General features: G+C 40.2%; 2 protein-coding genes across 10 annotated transcripts in view; both read right to left on the reverse strand.

Annotated features, from left to right (window-relative positions):
• The window catches only part of IL18RAP (interleukin 18 receptor accessory protein), a 32,231-nt gene extending 23,575 nt beyond the window's left edge, over positions 1 to 8,656 (reverse strand). Inside the window, exons 1-5 of one of the 6 annotated variants that reach the window (XM_079110361.1) lie at positions 8,489 to 8,656; positions 8,193 to 8,271; positions 3,043 to 3,207; positions 2,278 to 2,599; positions 2,013 to 2,196 (exon numbers count right to left, since the gene is read on the reverse strand). In XM_079110361.1, coding sequence (XP_078966487.1) covers positions 2,013 to 2,196; positions 2,278 to 2,599; positions 3,043 to 3,112 — 576 coding nt within the window. In that variant the 5' untranslated portion in view covers positions 3,113 to 3,207; positions 8,193 to 8,271; positions 8,489 to 8,656. Of the gene's footprint in view, positions 1 to 2,012; positions 2,197 to 2,277; positions 2,600 to 3,042; positions 3,208 to 7,365; positions 8,164 to 8,192; positions 8,467 to 8,488 lie in introns of those variants that run through there. The other 5 variants (XM_079110364.1, XM_079110362.1, XM_079110365.1 and 2 more) reach the window with 5 other exon arrangements.
• A 7,948-nt stretch (positions 8,657 to 16,604) lies between these two features.
• The window catches only part of IL18R1 (interleukin 18 receptor 1), a 46,619-nt gene continuing 44,312 nt past the window's right edge, over positions 16,605 to 18,911 (reverse strand). For all 4 annotated transcript variants that reach the window (XM_079110270.1, XM_079110269.1, XM_079110268.1 and 1 more), the window contains one exon: positions 16,605 to 18,513. In XM_079110270.1, coding sequence (XP_078966396.1) covers positions 18,158 to 18,513 — 356 coding nt within the window. In that variant the 3' untranslated portion in view covers positions 16,605 to 18,157. The remainder of the gene's footprint in view (positions 18,514 to 18,911) is intronic.

Genomic DNA, 18,911 nt, shown 5'->3' on the forward strand with positions numbered 1-18,911 from the left:
GGGAGGGTTCTGAGGCGCCACCTGGGCACCATCTGAGAAGTGGAATTTGGCAGGAAGGAAAGGGACATCTGGTGCTATTGGCTGCTTAACGTAATCACTTCTCACGGTATGTCACAGCCACCATGTCCGTGACTTGACGGATGCACAAGCAATTCATGAAAACAACCTGAACCAATACCTATCCAAATCTGTGTCACAATTTTAACAACAGTCATTGTTCACCTTTCACCATGAAACACATGGTGAAAATTGCTGTCAAAACCCCAGAGAGCCGGTCATGGTGGTGCATGTCTATAATCCCAGCAGCTTGGGAGGCTGAGGTAGGAGGATCACAAGTTTGAGGCCAGCCTCAGCAACTTAGCAGGGTCCTAAGCAACTTAGAAAGACCCTGTCTCAAAATAAAAAGTCAAAAATGAAAAGGCTGGGATGTGGCTCAGTGGTTGAGTGTCCATGAGTTCAATTCCTGGTACCACTCCCTGCCAGGGGAAAAAAAAAATCCCAGAGAAGTGAAACAAAGCTTCCTTTTGTGAATGTCGTCTGGCTTTAGGGTTTAGCTTATCGAGCAGCATGTGCAGAGAACTGGAGACTACGATGTGGCTCGTGCTGAACTGCAAGAGCAAATAGTGTGCACTTCAGGTGTACAGTTGCTGGGCATTCAAATGCATTTTCATCTAACTATTTCATCATGACTATTTTGCTGGCCTGAGGACTGTTCACTTGTCTGCAAGTCATCCATCAAGTCAAGTGATAGATATTGGGAACTCAGAGAAGTTTCGTTCTTGAGAGAGAACTGAAAATAATGAATAGAACCGCCAGCTATTCTTACAAACCTCATGTTTGAAGTTATCATGTTCTTTAACTTAGGAATGCATTGCAGTCAGTATTCTTTGCATCACTGTAAAATACCATAAGCCACATCACGTGCCCTCTCTGTATACTTATTTCTCTAATGAGTATAGTAATACCTGTCCCCACATCATCACAAAGTCTCAAGAACCAAGTGGGGAAAGTGCTTCTTACACCACAGCAGTTGTATGCCCAGGAGTCTCTCTTGAGTTTTGTGGTGGATAAAACCACCAGATAGATACGTGGCCCACCTTTTTTAATTTTATTTCAATTAGAAAACATATTTGAAAACATATTTTTTATGTTACGAAAATGTATATTACAAAGCTGAATTAAAGTGTGTGATTTCTAGAGTGTTGTTCTATAATATTATTCTTCAAACGTCAACCGCAGTTGTTAGAGTTAACTCTGATTCTATTCTCAGGTCCACTCCCCAGGGGCGAAGTGAGGTTGGATTTTGTTGGATGAGATGCCTAAGCAGCATTTATCTATCTGTTAGCACTTGGAGAAACTATAAAGCATAAAGAAAACGTAGGGCTGGGCATATAGCTCAGTTGGTAGAGTGCTTGCCTTGCATGCACAAGGCCCTGGGTTCAATCCCCAGACCACAAAAAATAAAATGTAAAGCTTTTGGTTATGGAGTTCTACTCACCTAAATCCTAACCCAGCATCATCATGAAACTTGCCCTGATCTTTTTCTCCTAGCATTGTACTCTCTCCCAGCTGACCATCCTGTGTTTGTCCAAACTGCCCTCCTTGAGGTATCCTCTTAGGAAAGAATTCCATTTTCCTGTTTCTTTTGCAAATCTTCAAGCCCTTGTAGGGTGCCACTCCATATCCATTGCTTTCCAAAAACAGCAGAATGACCTCACCTGTCCTTCTGCATTAGCAGGTATCCGTAGTTCATGTCTTACCCACATGTGTAAAATACTTGCATGTTAGAAATTTTTCTGGCATTGATCAAAAGAATGAGTCTAAGAATCCCAATGCTGCGCTCTGCTCCACCTAGGAGCAAGACCATTTTAGAATGTCTCTTGCACAGGCACAGGGCCAGCATTTGGGTAGATCCAGACCTCAGGTTCTCAAACTCACATTTCTATAAACCACCGACAGAGGTGTTACCAGAAAAACAACGCTCTTACATCAGTTACATAATTCATGCTCACCTGGTACCAAGTCACCTCAGGACTCTGTGTATCACTTTGGCAGCTGAGACTGGGACAATAAATGGAGTCAATGCTACCAAGAAGTAGGTATTGCTTATGTGGCTTAGGGTTCTCACAGGATGAATTTGTCTGGGGCTTAACTTCCAAGACTGTCTTGATGCAACATGCCACATCCCAGGGGCTCCTAGGAGATTAACAAGGTCCTGTGAACATAGATATTTTATTTTGGTAATAAGATTTGAGAATGCTTGCAGATAGGACATACCTAATCCTGGGTCGACAAATATATAACCCGGAGTTATTCATCTCTGGGATCAAAAAGCGAAGCATAGTCTTGTCCTGAATGATACGAGGGTCGCTGTTAGTAATTTCCTCCAGTGGATCTCCATTCTGAGGTTGTCGGTACCATTGGACATCGGCTAGGTCTTTACTTCCACTGCAGGGGAAGCACGCAGGGTCTCTTGTTGGTGAGAGTTCACTCGTGGGGTAGAAGTGGGATTTCTGTAGTTCTGGCAAATCACAAAATAAGACAAACTCCTCTTCACTCCCTGTGGAATATGTCCAAAGGACTTTTTTGGTGGAACAATCTGAAAATCACAATAAACAAAGCAACACAGAAGCACATTAGAAGATAGAACACTAACTTATATTGAAAGGTAGTGCTTGATGTAACAAAGGAGTATGTTCCCCTGTGTGTCTATTTTCTTCACTGTGACCATTCTGTAGGAAAAAGGTGCTCCTGTTCTAACTCCCGCTCAGTGGGCTTCAGGATGGCCAGTAGAACTCTGGTGCTCTGTGAATGACAGCTGGGCCTTGATTCATTCCTTCTCAGCTACTCCCACCTGACACCCCGTTGTCGTGCAGTGCCTAGAATCAGCTGAAGGCTGTTTGCCCCCATAACTCTCCTAGCTGCCGTCTGAAGAGTAGGAAGGAACTGCTGAGTGTAAATTCATCACGCTGCTGATATCATCTGCTGCTCCAGGCTTTGACCACAAGACTCAGTGTTAGCATGAAAAGTGAAAACCCCTACCTGAAATATTAAATCCCGTGATCCTCTCTCCTGCCACAAGCCAAAGAACTATCCAGCCCCAGTAGAGCATGGCTGTCCTTTACTCCTGTCATCACATCAGGAGACCTATTCTGTCGCCAGCAAAGAGGATGTGGAGGGGCTCTTTTCCGAGTATCCTCTTCATTTCTGAAATGGAGAAATCGGAACCAGTGACCGAAATGCAAGTCACACAGGAAGCTTTGAAAGGGCAGGTCCCACCCAAACGAGCCTCCCCATGCCCATAGCCTGCGTGGGCATTTTCAGTGGTGAGAAGCAGCCTCTTCCTGTGTATCACTGTTTGTGCATCCAGAGGAGGAGGAAACGGCGCCAGGGACCCCCCAGGCCCGTGCACCGCGGGCGGGGTGTGTTCTTCTATTGCCATTTTCCCCATATGGAATTAATTCCTTTTTTTAATATATATTCTCATCTATATTCTCATCTCATCCATGAACCATTTGGAAAAAGTGAAGTTTATATTTTCCAGAAAAGATGGCCCACATTGTATGAAACTGTCAGATTCTCCAGAATTAAGGAAGCTAGAGATACAGCTTCTAAATATAAAATCCAAGAACATACTAATTTATAACAACTGTCAAAGAAATAAGAGAAGGGAAATTGTCGTCGGTTGTGGAATCACCCTAGTCCTCTCAGATGGACAGGGGAGAAGGTCTTCCCAAGAGACAGACTCAGAGCTGGGTGGTACCCTGGTGTGTTTGTCCCCTCTGCTGACAGGGTAGCCACAATAACTTTCAAACCCCTTATAAGTGATGAGGAATAAGGATATGAAATAGGTGATGTTTGATTATTTATTTTGCTTTGAACATAAAATAAAAGTGTTGGTTATAGAGTAGTCTATGTCTTCTAGAACTCTGAACTCCGATCATTAACATAGAAATATAGCCTGTGTCTTGTCTTTGGGACTATAGGAATAAAGTAAGTTCCCCCAAACTTTGGCTAACCCCCCCCCCAAGTAAAACACTCCTGTAGTATCTTAGCCTCTTTGAGGGAGGTGGGAACAAGAGATAAATGGCACAGTCCCTATTCTCAAGGGTCCATCACAGTGCAGAGACACAGTAAAAGGAACAGTCGTTCTGACACTTGTTAAAACAATAAAGAATTTACTGTTTGAGAGATCAAGGTCAACTCCCAGTGCAAGGACAAGTGGGTATTTATAGCCAAGAAGTAGGGTGCAGGTCAGTGGGTGGAAAGTTACCAAGAAGGATGCGAGGACAGGGATCCTTACTAAACCTACCTAACTGGATTCTTGCTGAAGGCAAGTCAAAGATATCAAGGCTGGAGACGAGGAACTTCATCAAATATCAAGGGTGGGGGAATTATATAGCAGTGTACTTTGCTCAGACTGGCTGGTCAGAGTCAAAGATAGGATGGGTGCAGGGGTTGAAGCTTGCAGGTGAAGAGAGCTCAGAAGATCCTGACCCAAGTTTGATCAAGGAGAGAGTCTCTTGTTACATAAACACCCAAATCAACAATTTCAACAATGTACAATAAAGAACCAAAGTCCTGTGCTAATAGGAAGAAAGAGAGAGAGAGTAGAAGAGGAGAGAAAGGGAGAGAGGAAAAGAAAGAGAAGCTCCATTAAACATTATCTGGCCACTCTAGAAGTGACCTTTAAAAATCTCCCCGTAGCAGGTGATAAAATCAAAATCAGCCATCAATCATTCATCAGTCTCTCCCTGTGTGTGTCTGTAAGTATGTGCTTGTCTGTTCCTGTGTCCTCTCTCCCCACATCTGTCCAGTCATGTGACTTCTTCCCCTCGCTCTTCCTCACACTCCATGGCCATTCTGGCATCCATTCCTCCCCATCCCAACTACCCAACATCTTTCCAAGTTGTTCCACCTTTTCTGAAATAGAAATACTTTTTTTTTTCCTTCTTGTGAAATCATTCATCTCCAACCATTTTCCAACACACACCACACCCACACCATGTCTCCACTATCTCTAGATGCAGGAGGAGGGCATAATTTTAATATTTATAAATTGGTGCTGGAGGTATAGCTCAGTGGTAGAATGCTCACCTAGCATGCAAGAGGTACTGGGTTTGAGCACCAGCCCTGAAAAAGTGTTATAAATTAATTGTTCATAATTAATGTTTCTTTAACAGAAACCATGAACTTGAGGTTTCCTGGGTATACAGCTGGAGCATTTCCCTTGGCAATTTATGTAGGGAATGGTCAGAAAGGAGTCTGGATGGTAGCAACCTGAAGGACAGCAAAGGCCATAGGGTCCTGCAGCCCCAGAGGAGAGGCAGATTGAGCTCACTGAGGAACAGCAGCTGTTCACAGCAGGTTGGGGTCAATGGAAAGTGAAAATGACAAATCCAAAAGAAGAAAACAAGTGACACCAACAAAATTGGGAGGAGAGACTAGAAACTGCAGAGTCAGAGATGAGAAGGACCGAACCGTGGTCCTAGGTCAGGGCCAGAAATATTGGACATTTATGCCTGGCTGGTGATCTGGCTGTGTGCCAAGGGCAGGCCCCAGGGTGATGATTGCCAGTCATGGGGACTAGGACCACTCTGGTCTTTATTCTTACTTGTGACTACTGGTGGCTCTTCTCACTAGGACTACAATCAGAAACTACCTTGTGAGATTGAGAGTCCTCCCTTGTCTTCTTTTCCCTTGTCCCCAAAGCCTAAGAAAGAGCCATCTTCCCCTTCTCAGTCACCAGATGCATCTTCCTGAAGGGCAAGATTGAGCATGTCATTTCATAATAAGATCATCACTGGTCCCCACTGCCCATGAGAGTGAGAACGGATTCCATATGCCATACACATTACCAGTAGGATTTGTCTCTCACATGTCTTCTCTCGGATTTCTTCCTCAGAGAGACCTTCCCTGACCACGTGGATGAAAAATCTCCCACTCCATTCCCTCCCTGCCATGACCCAACCCACAACCATCTCTCTGATTATTATTTTATGCTACTTTTGTCTTAACATACATTCTTGTCTGAAAATACTCATTCTTAAAAGCTGTGTGCCAGCAGGAACTGAGAGTGTCTTTTTCTGTCAGTCTTCCATGTCTTCTCCAGGAACAGTGCTGCGCTATTAACAGGAGCTCAGCAACCACTGGTTCAGAATTTATCCACACTGTGCTGTCTAATTGTGGTTCCTCCAGCCTTGTTCTCCCACTAGACTGGGAACTCTTTAAAAGCAAGTGTCCTGTTTCAGAAATCACATCCATGCTTAATGCAAAATATAAGCCAATTTTGTTGATCAAACCAATGAAAAATGCTTCGAGAGGAGTTAAAACAAATGCATATCAATCTGTTATAACCAATCAGTCTCTGTATAAATCAAGTAAGTCACTTAGGTTCTCTGGACTTTAGTTTTCTGCAAAATAAATCACTTGGACTGTATCTGTAGTTCCTCAACCTTAGAGCTAACCAGAGAATTATAATTTCTGGGAGTTAACTGATAAATCTTTTTTTTCCCCTTAAATTCTTTGACAAGTGAAACATGGGATTAGATCCTTACTAAAATCACCTCTACCATTCTGCAATTCCATGTCTGAATATCCAAGCGTGCAGCAAACTAGTGGCCTGAACATCCACCTTGGGAATACCCATCACACTTGAGATGACAGATACTCCCAGGCTTTCCAGATCAGTTCCAGACTGTAGCTTTGCCTCTGGGATAGTGTTTCCCAAATTATTTTTATTGGAAGAATAAAAACACTACATGTACTATGCATACAAATGCATATTCATGGATTCCCCAAGGGTTATTAAATTAGTTTCTCAGGGAGAACAATGGAATCTACTTTATAAACAAGTGTCAAGACACTTGACCCACAAGTCATCTTTGGGAAACCCTTGGGAGCAAGAACAGAGCTTAAGGAAATGGAGCAGCCCCTGAGTTATAGTATTTGTTGCCATTTCTGGTGATCACAGCACAGCACAAAACAGGCCCATTCTGGAAATCTCATTTATATGGAATAACAATCTACATGACCTGTTTCTCAATGTCTATCCTTTCTTAAGATCATCTAATGTTCAAGACCTGCCATTCATTTCCATCTTCACCCAAATGTTTCAGGGAATCAGAAAGAATTGTGCAAGCATTGGGTATTCTATTCATTAAGCACTGGGCGACTTAAACCAACCCAGGCAGCACACTCTGTTCATGGGAGTAAAATGATCGGCAAGTGACACTAATCAAGTCACTCATTTGCACTCTGGTTACCTGGGGGAAGATGGGCATTTTCTTTCTCATTTTACCAATGGACTGCCTAGGTTTGCATTGCTTGAAGTAGTGATCCCCATGACTAATGATAATCACGTACCTGTTAAGTGTTAGAAGAGGGATTCGGATCCAGATGTAGAGAGTCTTGAAGCCTCTGATTTTGTTATCACCACATGCTGTTCCTCACAAATGGAGATGAGCACCCAAAGGAATGACTTTGGAAATCTGCAGGCCATCTCCCTCCCCCAGAGCATTTTCCAGATGTGTTTTGAGAGTCCAGTTTCTATTGTTGGAGAATGAAGCCTTCCCCTTAAGATAAACAAGGCTACCCTTTCAGTGCTCTTTGAGAGGAATAATGAACTAAAATTGTCATTGTGACCAAAGTTCTGACAGCAGGAGAGAAAAAAGTTGGAGAAGACGAGTCTGCGGCCCAGAAAACAAATCTCATTCTTACGGGCAATCTCTCTCACACACAGAGAGAGAGATGGTTGAGGGAAAGAGTAACAGTACTTAATTCAACTAAGACTGTTACGATTCTCATAGGGTCCATGGTTAAGTTTATAGCCCATGTTCTCTGGATAACAGGAGAGATAGTGTGTGGTGCCTGTTCAAAGATGCTATGGTCAAATCAAGAGGACCATTCGAATTTGGCAAATATCTTGAATCCCTCCACTTTCAGCCCTTCCCATAAAAGGCTTGAAACACTGTGGAAAAGTTTTGTTTATAACCACCAGTTGTGTTGTTTAAAGTCAAGTCCCCGTACACAAGGAGTTGCAAATTCTGCTGAGATAGCATATCCATTATTTTTTAAAATATTTCATGAAAAGCAATGGTGTTAGCACTTCCTTTGAAAAATTATTTAAGCTCTTTTCTCAGCTTATATTTTTGGACTAGGAAATCTAGCGAGAAAATGTACTATTATCTTACCTTTATTTCCTGTTCTTAAGACATAAAAAAGAGGAAGGAAACTTTGAGTCCTTATGTCATTGACTGCCAGCTTTTATATCTGCAGAAAAACATGAGGAAGATATCCATTTTCGAAAAGTCCTACTGTACTTCTTCCTAGACAGAGATACCTGAAGAAGACAAGAAAGCCATTTAACTCATACAGTTTAGAAATAATGAGTTCTATCTGGAGAGAAAAAGTCAGTTTTCAGTATTGTGCCAATGACCCCTGGCATTGTGAAATGCGTGGTCATACAGAGGAAAACCAAATTAACTACCTCTGTCAGTAGAAGGAATTGTCCTGAAGATGAAGCATCGAAAACTCCTCTCAGACCAGCCTCCTTGTCAAGAAAAGGTTTGTGGTTAGGTTTAGTTGAAAGGGTGAGTAAGCCTGTTTCCTTTGCAAGAATTTCCTGTACAGAATACTAGCATCTAACTCAATTTCTCAACTGTGAGTCCTTCTTGTAAAACTAAACCCCAACAATGTGACCTTTAAGATCAAAGGTTGAGCCTTTCATGTGATGAAATTTCCAAATTAAGAAAATCTCTCCAACACCGTCTATATGAACCAATAATTTCTTGATAGAGACAGTGAAATAACTTTAAAGTCTAAAATCCTTGGGGCTTTTTATACCCATGTATTAAGGAAAAGCTTCAGAATACAGTACATAATTAAGAAGTCCACTGCAATCAACACCTCTAAATACTTAGGACAGTCTGAGATCACACCAGTCACAAAGAATTTGTTTAGAAAGCTTCTTTTTTATTTTTTTATTTGTTCATTTTAGTTATACATGACAGTAGAATGTATTTGGACAGATCATACATACATGGAGTATAACTTCCCATTCTTGTGGTTGTAGGTGATGTGGAGTTACACTGGTCATATATTCATATATGAACATGGGAAGTTGATGTCTGATTCATTCTACTGTCTTAGAAAGCTTCTTAATTAAGCTCAGGTTGCATTCTCTCTCAGAATCTAAACTCTAATAAAATTAAGGCTGATGTGGCTGAGCTCGTCAAAGCTCCAAGGCTATTTCTTCACCTAACTAGATAATAACACAAAATACAATTGGAGGCCACATTGAACTTCAGGATGAAGGCATGGCAAATGATAACCTGAGGTGAAGGTGGGAGGACAGAAGAAGGAATCGCCACTACCTACAGGATTGGACCACATAAGCATGTCCACCATTGGCCGTGGACCTCTTGGGACTTCAAGAGGACATGAGACTTTTTCTGAGTCTATTGGAAAACCAGTAACAGGTGTAATGGAAAAGACATTCCATGCATGTGAAGCCCCAGGCTCACAGGGGTATGCAGGTACAGCGCCAGAGGTGAGAGGAAAGACCGCTGACTCAGGAGGGTTTAGGGGAGGGATGGCTAGGATGGAGCGGAAGGCTAAAAATAAGGTGACTTTCATGACAAGTGTTCAATTGAACAAGATTCAAGTTACTTGCAGATTTGGGGACTGTTTTTGTCAAGTTTTGGAGATTCCAATGAACACCTTGATACTGAGTCTAAAGTTACCAAGAGAGGAGGTTTCCCAAAGTGTATTTATCAACAGGTGTTTCTCTGGAACTAAACATGCTTTTTCCAAAATGTATTTGAAAAGAGAAAATGCAAGAAAAGTCAGAAAATCACTGAAATACAGGAAATTTGGGAAGACGCAAAGGACATAACCATGACAAGATGTTTCGACGTGTTACAAAATCTCTACATTTAAGATGGAGTATGGAGTAATCACATGAATGGAAAGTTGACTTATGGAACAAGGTAGTGCAGATATTGGTCTAATAGGATATGAAATTTTAGTAAAATGGGAAAAGGGACATCCCAAATCAGTGGATAAGAGGTGACCATTAGGATAACGGAACGGCCATATGGAAAATATCACAAAGGATTCATTTCTTGCACTACTCACCAGAATGAATTCCAAATGGGTTGAGGATTTCAAATGAAAAATGAATCAGTGTAAGTATAGGAATAATATGGTAATTCCTTTATAACCAAGAGCACCAAAAGCAAAGTAAAAAGATAAATAAAACACTGGGGACAATATTTGCAACTTAACATCACAAAGTCTTAATATCACTAATATGTGAAGATCTTTCAAAGTACTGTTGAAAAATAACATCATCTTTACAGAAAAATGGGCAAAAGACAAGATAGAAGCTCTCATATGCCTTGCTGATGGGAATGCAAGATTAGGTATGAGCCCTGTGAAGAAGAATTTGGCCATACTGAGCAAAATCACATGTGCCCTACCCTCTGACCCAGCCATCCTAAAGGCAGAACTCTCTCCTCAGAATAGTCTAGCAAGAAATGTGGAAATATGTATGTGTAAAACTATAACTTTAAAACACAATTTGTTAAAGCAAAAGACTAGAGCTTTCTGACTGGTTGAATCAATTATGTTACAGTCACACAATGGTGTATAAGTATTTGTATAAAAGAATGAGAAATAACTCCATATAGAATTATGGAGTGATCACAAAATATATTTTCAAATAAGAAAATCAAGGTGGAAAAATTGTATGTAGAATCTCTCATTCATCTATGACCGATGAGAGGATATACATATGCATGTGTATTTATTTATATTAAAATAGGCGAGGCGAAACCAACATGATTGTTTTAAGTGTTCATCTTCGGGGAAAGAGCAGACAAGTGATGGGAAGCAAATAGAAAGCGAATGTCAAGTGGGGTGCGCGGTGGTGGCTCAGGAGGCTGAGCCCGGAGGATCGTGAATTCAAAGTCAGCCTCAACAATGGTGAGGTGCTAAGCAACTCAGTGAGACCCTGTCTCTAAATAAAATACAAAATATAGGGCTGGGGGTATGGCTTAGGGTCGAGTGCCCTGAGTTCAATCTCTGGTAGCCCCTCCAAAAAAGGAAAGTAAACATCTGTGCATATACTGTATTTTAGAAGTGTGATCCTCCAAGAATGTAAACATTTTTGTAATAGTAGAAAACAAAATGAAAATTTAAGTACCAATCCCCAAAAATCAAAATAAATATTTTGAATTGACAAAACTACATCCAGAGGAGTGATTTCAAAGACTTTAGAACACAACAGGCTGGCTTTATCTTCTAATGAAATATTCTCAGAAGATAAAAGAATTTAAAAAATCTTGAACTGTTTTTAGTAAGCAGACTACTGTTGGATGCGTACTTATTATAATTATTCAGGAGCCATTACGTAAATGTACTGTGGGATAAAGAAAACTGATGATTATGTTGATGCCATTGGAAATGGGATTTTGTGTATGCAATTTATATCAATGTAAAATTGATAATACTAAAGAAAGCCTGTAGTTCTGAATTTAGATTGGACTTTTCAATATTGATCCATGATTTTTTTTACATATATTCATGTGTATTTCTTTGTTCTATCTACTTAAAAAGTCTAACAACACTGATGAATCCATCAAGAGTGAATGCAACTAAGGCCAACATGGTGGCCTTACACAATTTTCCACTTAAAAGCACCATGGTGCCATGAAGAATTGCTTTTGAGTATAAAAATAAATAAAATATGAAAGAACAACTTAGGGCTAGAGCATTGTCTCACATCAGGAAACCACAGCAACAACAAAGGAAATGATCACAGACACAATGGTGGTGTGAAGAGGACTTAGCAACTTGAAAACACCAAAGAGAGACAATTTAAGGAATCATTTTTAATTTTGATAAAGGATGTCAATCGTTCTGTTTAAGTAGACAAAGATGTATTTCTTGGTGATGCTTACAGAAGTATTTGAGAGTAATGTCATGATACAAGAAATAATTAGAGCAACAAAAATCCAGGACACAAAAACACAGCCAGGGATAGACTAAGGGAAACTCTCTGTAGTTATGAATCTGAATTGCAGGTTATTTGGGTCTTGGTTCTCCATGTGTCCTTCTACACCTCTGTTTCAAAAGATTCATAACTAACATTTTTTTAAAAGTAAACATAAAACAGTTAAGTGTTCTCTTTTTCTCTCTTCCATTAGCAGGTATGATTTTCTTCTTGCCCATATTTTTGTCCAAAATTTCATAATTGGAACATAATATTGAATATCAAGAAAAACAATTTGAAAAGCTAGTAACTAGTTTGTAACTCATGACAGAAAATGAAAGTAACTTTAACAGAATTCTTTGCCTTTTGATTTAAAAAGAAAACCAACTTTATCACCAACATTATCAGACTAAGTTCAAGTGATTTTGATAATTCCAGGAAAATCTAATCTACTAAAGAATAGAAATGTAAGGGTATTGGATATTATGTGCCTTGAATTGTGAGTTGGTTTAATTCAAGAGAACCATTTTATAAAGCATGTGGTCTACTTCGAGGGAGATGACTTTCATCTGGATGCTGTATTTTATGTATATCTGTTCAAAATATAGTTCATATCTTCATACTTCATTCATCTTCAAACTTTGCTCACAGTGCAAATGATCATTGAATGTAAACATATAATGTAACAGAATCTTCTGGAGGTTCTAAAGTTAATTCTTTTACCACACACATATTTCTGAACAAGCCATTTATTTATTCATTCATTATCAGAGGACATTTTAGTTAAATATTCAAGTTTACTTTCACTATGGAATTTTGGGGGCATGGTTTAGAGATTATAGTCATCCAAGTTAGGTCTGGCTATAAGTGATATAAAAACCTAATACATTTGGTCTTCATCTGTTTCTTTCCAAGTTCACCTTATGGCCAAGATGGCGTCCTATCAATTTTACGTTCAGGTAACCTGAGACAAATACCCATTCTAGAGAAAGACTTTAAGCAGAAAGGCTTTGACTCACTGCCCCCTACCAAGTCCCTTGTTGCTCATCTTTGTAGTGACCACTTGGTGAGCACCAAGACGATTGGCTTGAGTAGGAAGACAGCCAGTCAATGTCATCCCTGATGCTATTGGGAGCCAGTGGCCAGTCTAGACTCCTGCTAAGATGGTCATTCAAAACTGCTGCCCCTTGTGATGTCAGTCAGTTGCACAGAACTGTTGGATTGTCCAACCTCAAAAGCGCCACAGTGTGTGACCCCAGGCCTCCTCCCGCTGTGGGCCCTGTGGTGATGGAAGAGCAACTGAGGTCAGAGCTTCCTTGTGCCCTGATTCCTCCCTGGTTGGAAAGATGGCCAGCTCTATTGGACACCCAGGTATTTTGTGTGACTTTGGAAGATACATCTGAAAGAGTTAGAACTGACTTGTCTATCTCTATAAACAGTTAACCATTTCTACTTAAACTCATAAGAAAGATTACATTCCTGACATCCGCACCATGACTTCTTGGGATGTAATTTAGTTTGTTAAATCACATGTGATGTTAGACCTCAACACACAAAGTGGACATAGGCAGTGTGGCTCTGGTTGCTGTATTTGGAGGAGAAAGAAAGCTCAGGTACAGGGGAGGTACCTGGGTCCCAAGATGCAGGCCCCTTGGTTCTTCATCCCACCACCCAGTATGGTCCCTGAGGTGCATCTGTAAAACCCTGGGACTCCTAAAACACAGTGAAGAAGTCTGTCGGCATGTTCACCATTGACTATTAGGCACATGCCTCATTTGTAGCAATTGTGTAAACAAGGTAGGTGTGTACATCCAAAAGATACACCGGAAAGTCATAAAAACATGTTTTGAGAAACCTCACACAGAAAGTTGTTGGCTCAGAGCTCCCAGCCCGGACCCTGATGACTATCAGTGTGACATGCAGAAGAAATGGAAGGCCCCAGGTCCTGCCCGCAGTGCACACATGCTGTTTCCTGTTAGATTTGTGGCTTGGCCACTCTTGGGAAAGCCCTCCTTTGCTCAAAGTCCCTACTCTCAGAGAAGCTTTTGCTCAGAAGTATGGCTTCTCCTGACCCTGTATTTCCTTCCTCAGAGCTGCATTTCAAGTCAGAGCAACAGGTCATTTCCTCAGACCAATTAGAACTAGAATTCAACTTGGCTTTGGGCACTGATTTTTCTAATGTTCTCACTTCAGACACCTGTGTCGGTAGCTGCATTCTTTGGATAGCTTTCTTGGAGTGCTAGCCCACCTATCCTGCATCACTGTAGTCCCTACTAAGCATCCAAATTCCCTTTAATCCAGCAGATGCCACATGCGCATGCTCCCGTTAAGGGTGCCCTTTGATCCTGCACAGAAATTAAATGCTCAGTTGCCCTCCACTCTGGCCTGAAGGGCTTATAAGGAACCCTGCACATTGCTCTTAACTACCTTTTCCTCCTCTGAGTCCTAAGCCACCTGCTTCCTGTCTGCCGGGACCCTATGATCTCTTAATGTAATGTGCATCCCCAGAGAAGTGCCTGCAGCCTGCAAAATCCTTGCTCTAGCAATTGAAGAAAACACAGTAAGATGAAAAAAAAAAAAAAAAAAAAAAAAAAAAAAAAAAAAAAAAAAAACCCATGTTCATGAATACACAGAAATAATATTGCTAGAATGGCCATATTACAAAAAAGATACAGATTGAAGACAATCCCCATTGAATAAAAGACTAATAACTTTCTTCACAGAACTAGGAAACACACACACACACACACACACACACACACACACACACACAGAAAGAAAAAAAAAAAAAAAAAGACTCAGAATAGCCAAAGCAATTCTAAGTCAAAAAAGCAATGTGGGCAATTCTAAAGAGAGAAAATTGGGTGCTTTTCTATTACAGCCTGGAAGGACAGACACTTCTACGACTACAGCCACATCCTTGAATGTCTCAGTCATACCATGTCTCAGATCCCTGGGTTTGGAAAACGTGGGTCATGAAGTTTCTCTCTACTTTGAGGGACTCTAGCTCTAACTTAATAAATGCTTCCACTAGAATAACAGATGTGGATGAAACATTTCTTTATACATCCAGAGAGTTAGTTGTTCTGATTGTCTGAAGCACACTTTCCAATTTAAGTGTATTTGAAATCATGGAAAAGAAACATGTTCAAATACCTGAAAAGTTATTTATTGATCCTGGTTGGATATGCTTTTTTTTTTTTTTAACTTAAGATTTAAATATGCACACTACCATGTGAAGACCTATCATTTGTTAAGTCCCCGTTTTAGTAACGTGTGGCCTTGTGAGGGAGGGAAGGGAATTCTTCTTTTGTTCCTGGATAGAAGGTACATAAAAAAGTAGGCACAAAGTAACTTGACATTAAAACATGATAGTGTAGCAGCTCATTTTGAATGTACCATATCTTATTAAAACAGGTGAGGCCAGGTTTGGTAGTACATGCCTATAATCCCAGAGGCCCAGGCTAAAGCCGGAGGGTGGAAAGTTCAAGGCCAGCCTCAGAACTTAGCAAGGCTCTAAGCAAATTAGCAAATGCTTCTCAAAATATATAAATAAAATACTTTGGATTATGCAGAGGGAAGAGAGGGGCGGGTTGGGGCAGTGAGGATAGGAAGGATAACAGAATGAGACAGATATTATTACCCTATGTACATGTATGAAAGAAATTAAATAGAAAAAAAAAAGATTTCCTGGTTTTAAGCAGCTACAGTAACTACAATGTATCTCTTGAGGGAAGTTGACTGAACAGTACATGAGATCTTCCTATATTATTTTATACAACTTTGTGTAGATCTATAATTATTTCAAAATAAAAAGTTAAAAATAACAAAGATTAAAAATAAGTAAATAAAATTTTAAAAATACAAAAAAAGGACTGGGGATGTGGCTTTGTGGTTAAGCACCCCTGGGCTCAAGGCCTGGTCCAAAAAAAAAAAAAAATCGGGTGGAAATCTGTTTACAGTGAGAGGTTGCAATCTTTAAGTAAGTGGAAAAGAAAGTCATGAGACACTTCACAAATAAAGACAGAGACCAAAGTTTCAAATACAATATTTCCTATATTTCTTTGTATTTGAAGTTCTTTAAAGCACACATCTAATAAATACAACGAACTCATTTAATGTGAAATACACAATACAAGATACATTTAACATGTTTTACAGAATTCATAATAAAAGAGAAAGGCAAAATCATTTGATGCTTTAGAACCTATAACAGCAATGTAATTTCTTTTGAAAATATATTTTCACATATAAAACATAAGGTATTAATTAAAAAAATCATTTACCAGCTTTAGCCAGACAATGAGAACACAGAATCATGAGCTCTAAAAAATTGAATCTCACTATCTCACATAGGAAATCTCATTCTTCTTGGATTTGCAACAAAATCTTCTATTTTAAAGTCTCTTTAAATTTTTCTGGAACATTCATGCTGCACTCAAGTTGTAGTCAGCTTCTCAAATTGACAGTTTCATACATATTTGACTCTTTGTAAGGCTGAGTCATCACTCAGTGTTTTTGTTTTTGTTTGGTCCAATTTGGTTTGGTACCAGGGACTATTGAATGCAGGGGCACTTACCACTGAGTCATATCCCTAGACCTTTCTCTATTTTCCATTTCCAAACAGGGTCTTGCTAAGTTTCTTAGGGCCTGGCTAAGTTGCTGAGGCTGGCTTTGAACTGGTGGTGTGCACGAGACCCAGCTATTCATTCAGTGATTTTCATGGACAGCCATTACTTCTGAGGCCATCAAAAAGGCCCACAGAGCTGAGATCCTTTTAGGGAGACAGATGTAGGACTTCTAAGACCAAAAGTATAGCAGAGGTGTATCATTTGCCCTATTAATATGTCTCTCCTTATATTTCTATCCATTTGCTAAGGCCCTCAAGTTACATGCCTTCCTCGCCAGATCTGCTTCCCTTTCCAGCTTCATGGCTTCTATTTGATCCACTGCTAAACAACTGATCTAAATAATGATCAGTCACAGCAACAGTAGTGATAGCAACACTTCAGTGGTAAGTCAGTTGTAAATATTTTATTCACTCAGTAACCCTAGGAGGTAGGTACAACTATTACAAATTCTAACTTTACAATGAGGAAAGGAGGCACAGAAAGGTTAGGTAAAGTTCCAGAGGTTACAGATTAAGTAGCAAACTCAAGACTGGAGTTCAGGAGGGATTACACAGCCAGACCCTCCGCCACCATGCCATGCTACTTCCATAGTAATGGCATTTTAAAAAATGTAATTTTTTTAAAAATCAATGTAAAATTTTTTAAATCAAATAACAATTTTTTTTTTCCTTGCAGTTCAGTATCTCACATGATCTTATGAGCTGCACCCATCCTGGATATAGGTATTTACATACAATCAACAAACATTTTAGGACATTATGAGCAAATGACCCAGAGAATTCTATGAATTAAAATGTGAGTTTTTCATGAGAAGTAATTCAGTTTGGGGTTTCCTTGTAAAAGCTCTCATGAACAGGTCCGAATACACCAGGCTGTGCAGCACCTCTCTGGGGTTCCCAGGACTCTTACCTTGCACCTGTGGCTGGGATACAGGATGCATTTTGTGAAGTTCAGGCCCTACTTACAGCAGGCTCCTGCCTCACTTCCCTGCTCTGCACACAGTTGGGCCTCTCTTTCCTTCCACGTCCCCACAGGGTTCACAGCACTGAGAGATTGAGAACCAGTGCTGGGGAATTAAGGCTGCACTCCAGCGACCATCATCCAGCAGTGGATAAAAAATGGCTCCTCGCACCCTTAAAATCCTCTACTTCAAATTAATTGGCAGCATTGAAAATTCTTAAATTCTTGGAGTAAGGCAAAAGTTCATTGGCCCTGTTCCCAGCCTCACGCTTATTGAATCAGCTCGTCAGTGTGAGCAGATGCAAGCGGTTTTCAGAACAGGGAGAAAGAGGAGCTCCATCCATTTCTTTTGCATGCCAGCGTTTTCCGGAAGTAAGTGACCACAGCTCAGTGTTGGCAGTCTTATCCCCGATGGTCTAATGATAGATCTCATCTTTGAACTTGAGTAGGATGTTCAGAGTCATATATTTTGAATAGCAGCCTTTGTTATGAGCAGACTCCCACGCTGGTGCCCAGAACAGCTGTCCCAGAAACAGCTGGAGTTCTTGGCGACACTCCTCGTTCCTAAAGCTCAACATGCTGAAAGAACAGGATAGGCTTCTGCCTCTCCTTGGCCTGGCTTGGTGGCTTTTGCGGGCATCAAATAAAGAAGATTTTTCCAGAACCTTGAGTTATAGGAAAGAGACTCATCAGCCTTCCATTTCAGCACTCGGTGGGATTTCAAGAGCTTGACTGATTGAGGCAAGAATGTGAAGTCACTCGCAGGGGTAAATTCAATTAAGATTATTTTAATTTTTCTTTCCACCAATGCTTCGTGAAGTCCGCTTTCAAGTTCATATCTGACTTCATTGGACATATAACTTTTACTGAGGACAATGATCAGTCTTCGACTTTGCTCTATCAGTGAGTGGATTTCATCAACAACAGCTGAAAGCACAAGACATGTTCTTAATAGAAGCAAACTGAAAAGGGTAATAAAAATTATTATTTTGCACAGTCTTGTTTTATATTATGTAGTGTTTAAACCTCACTAATAAGTTCCTCTTTAAAATAAACCATTTATTCTTAATTTTTATACGCCCATTAAAACAACCATCTAGGTGGCAATAATAATAATCACTTTATTAGCACTTATCCTATAACTTCTTTTAAAATTTTACACATATTAATTCACTTAATCATCATCATGACCCTATGAGGAAGGTATTGTTATCATCCCCATTTTACTAAGAAGCCAGAGCACAGAGTGGTCAAGTAACTTGCCCAGAATCACACAGTCAGTAAATAACAAAATCAGAAACGGAACCCATCTGGATGGTATACAC

This window comes from Sciurus vulgaris (assembly GCF_902686455.1).
Source record: "Sciurus vulgaris genome assembly, chromosome: 14".
Classification (NCBI taxonomy): domain Eukaryota; kingdom Metazoa; phylum Chordata; class Mammalia; order Rodentia; family Sciuridae; genus Sciurus; species Sciurus vulgaris.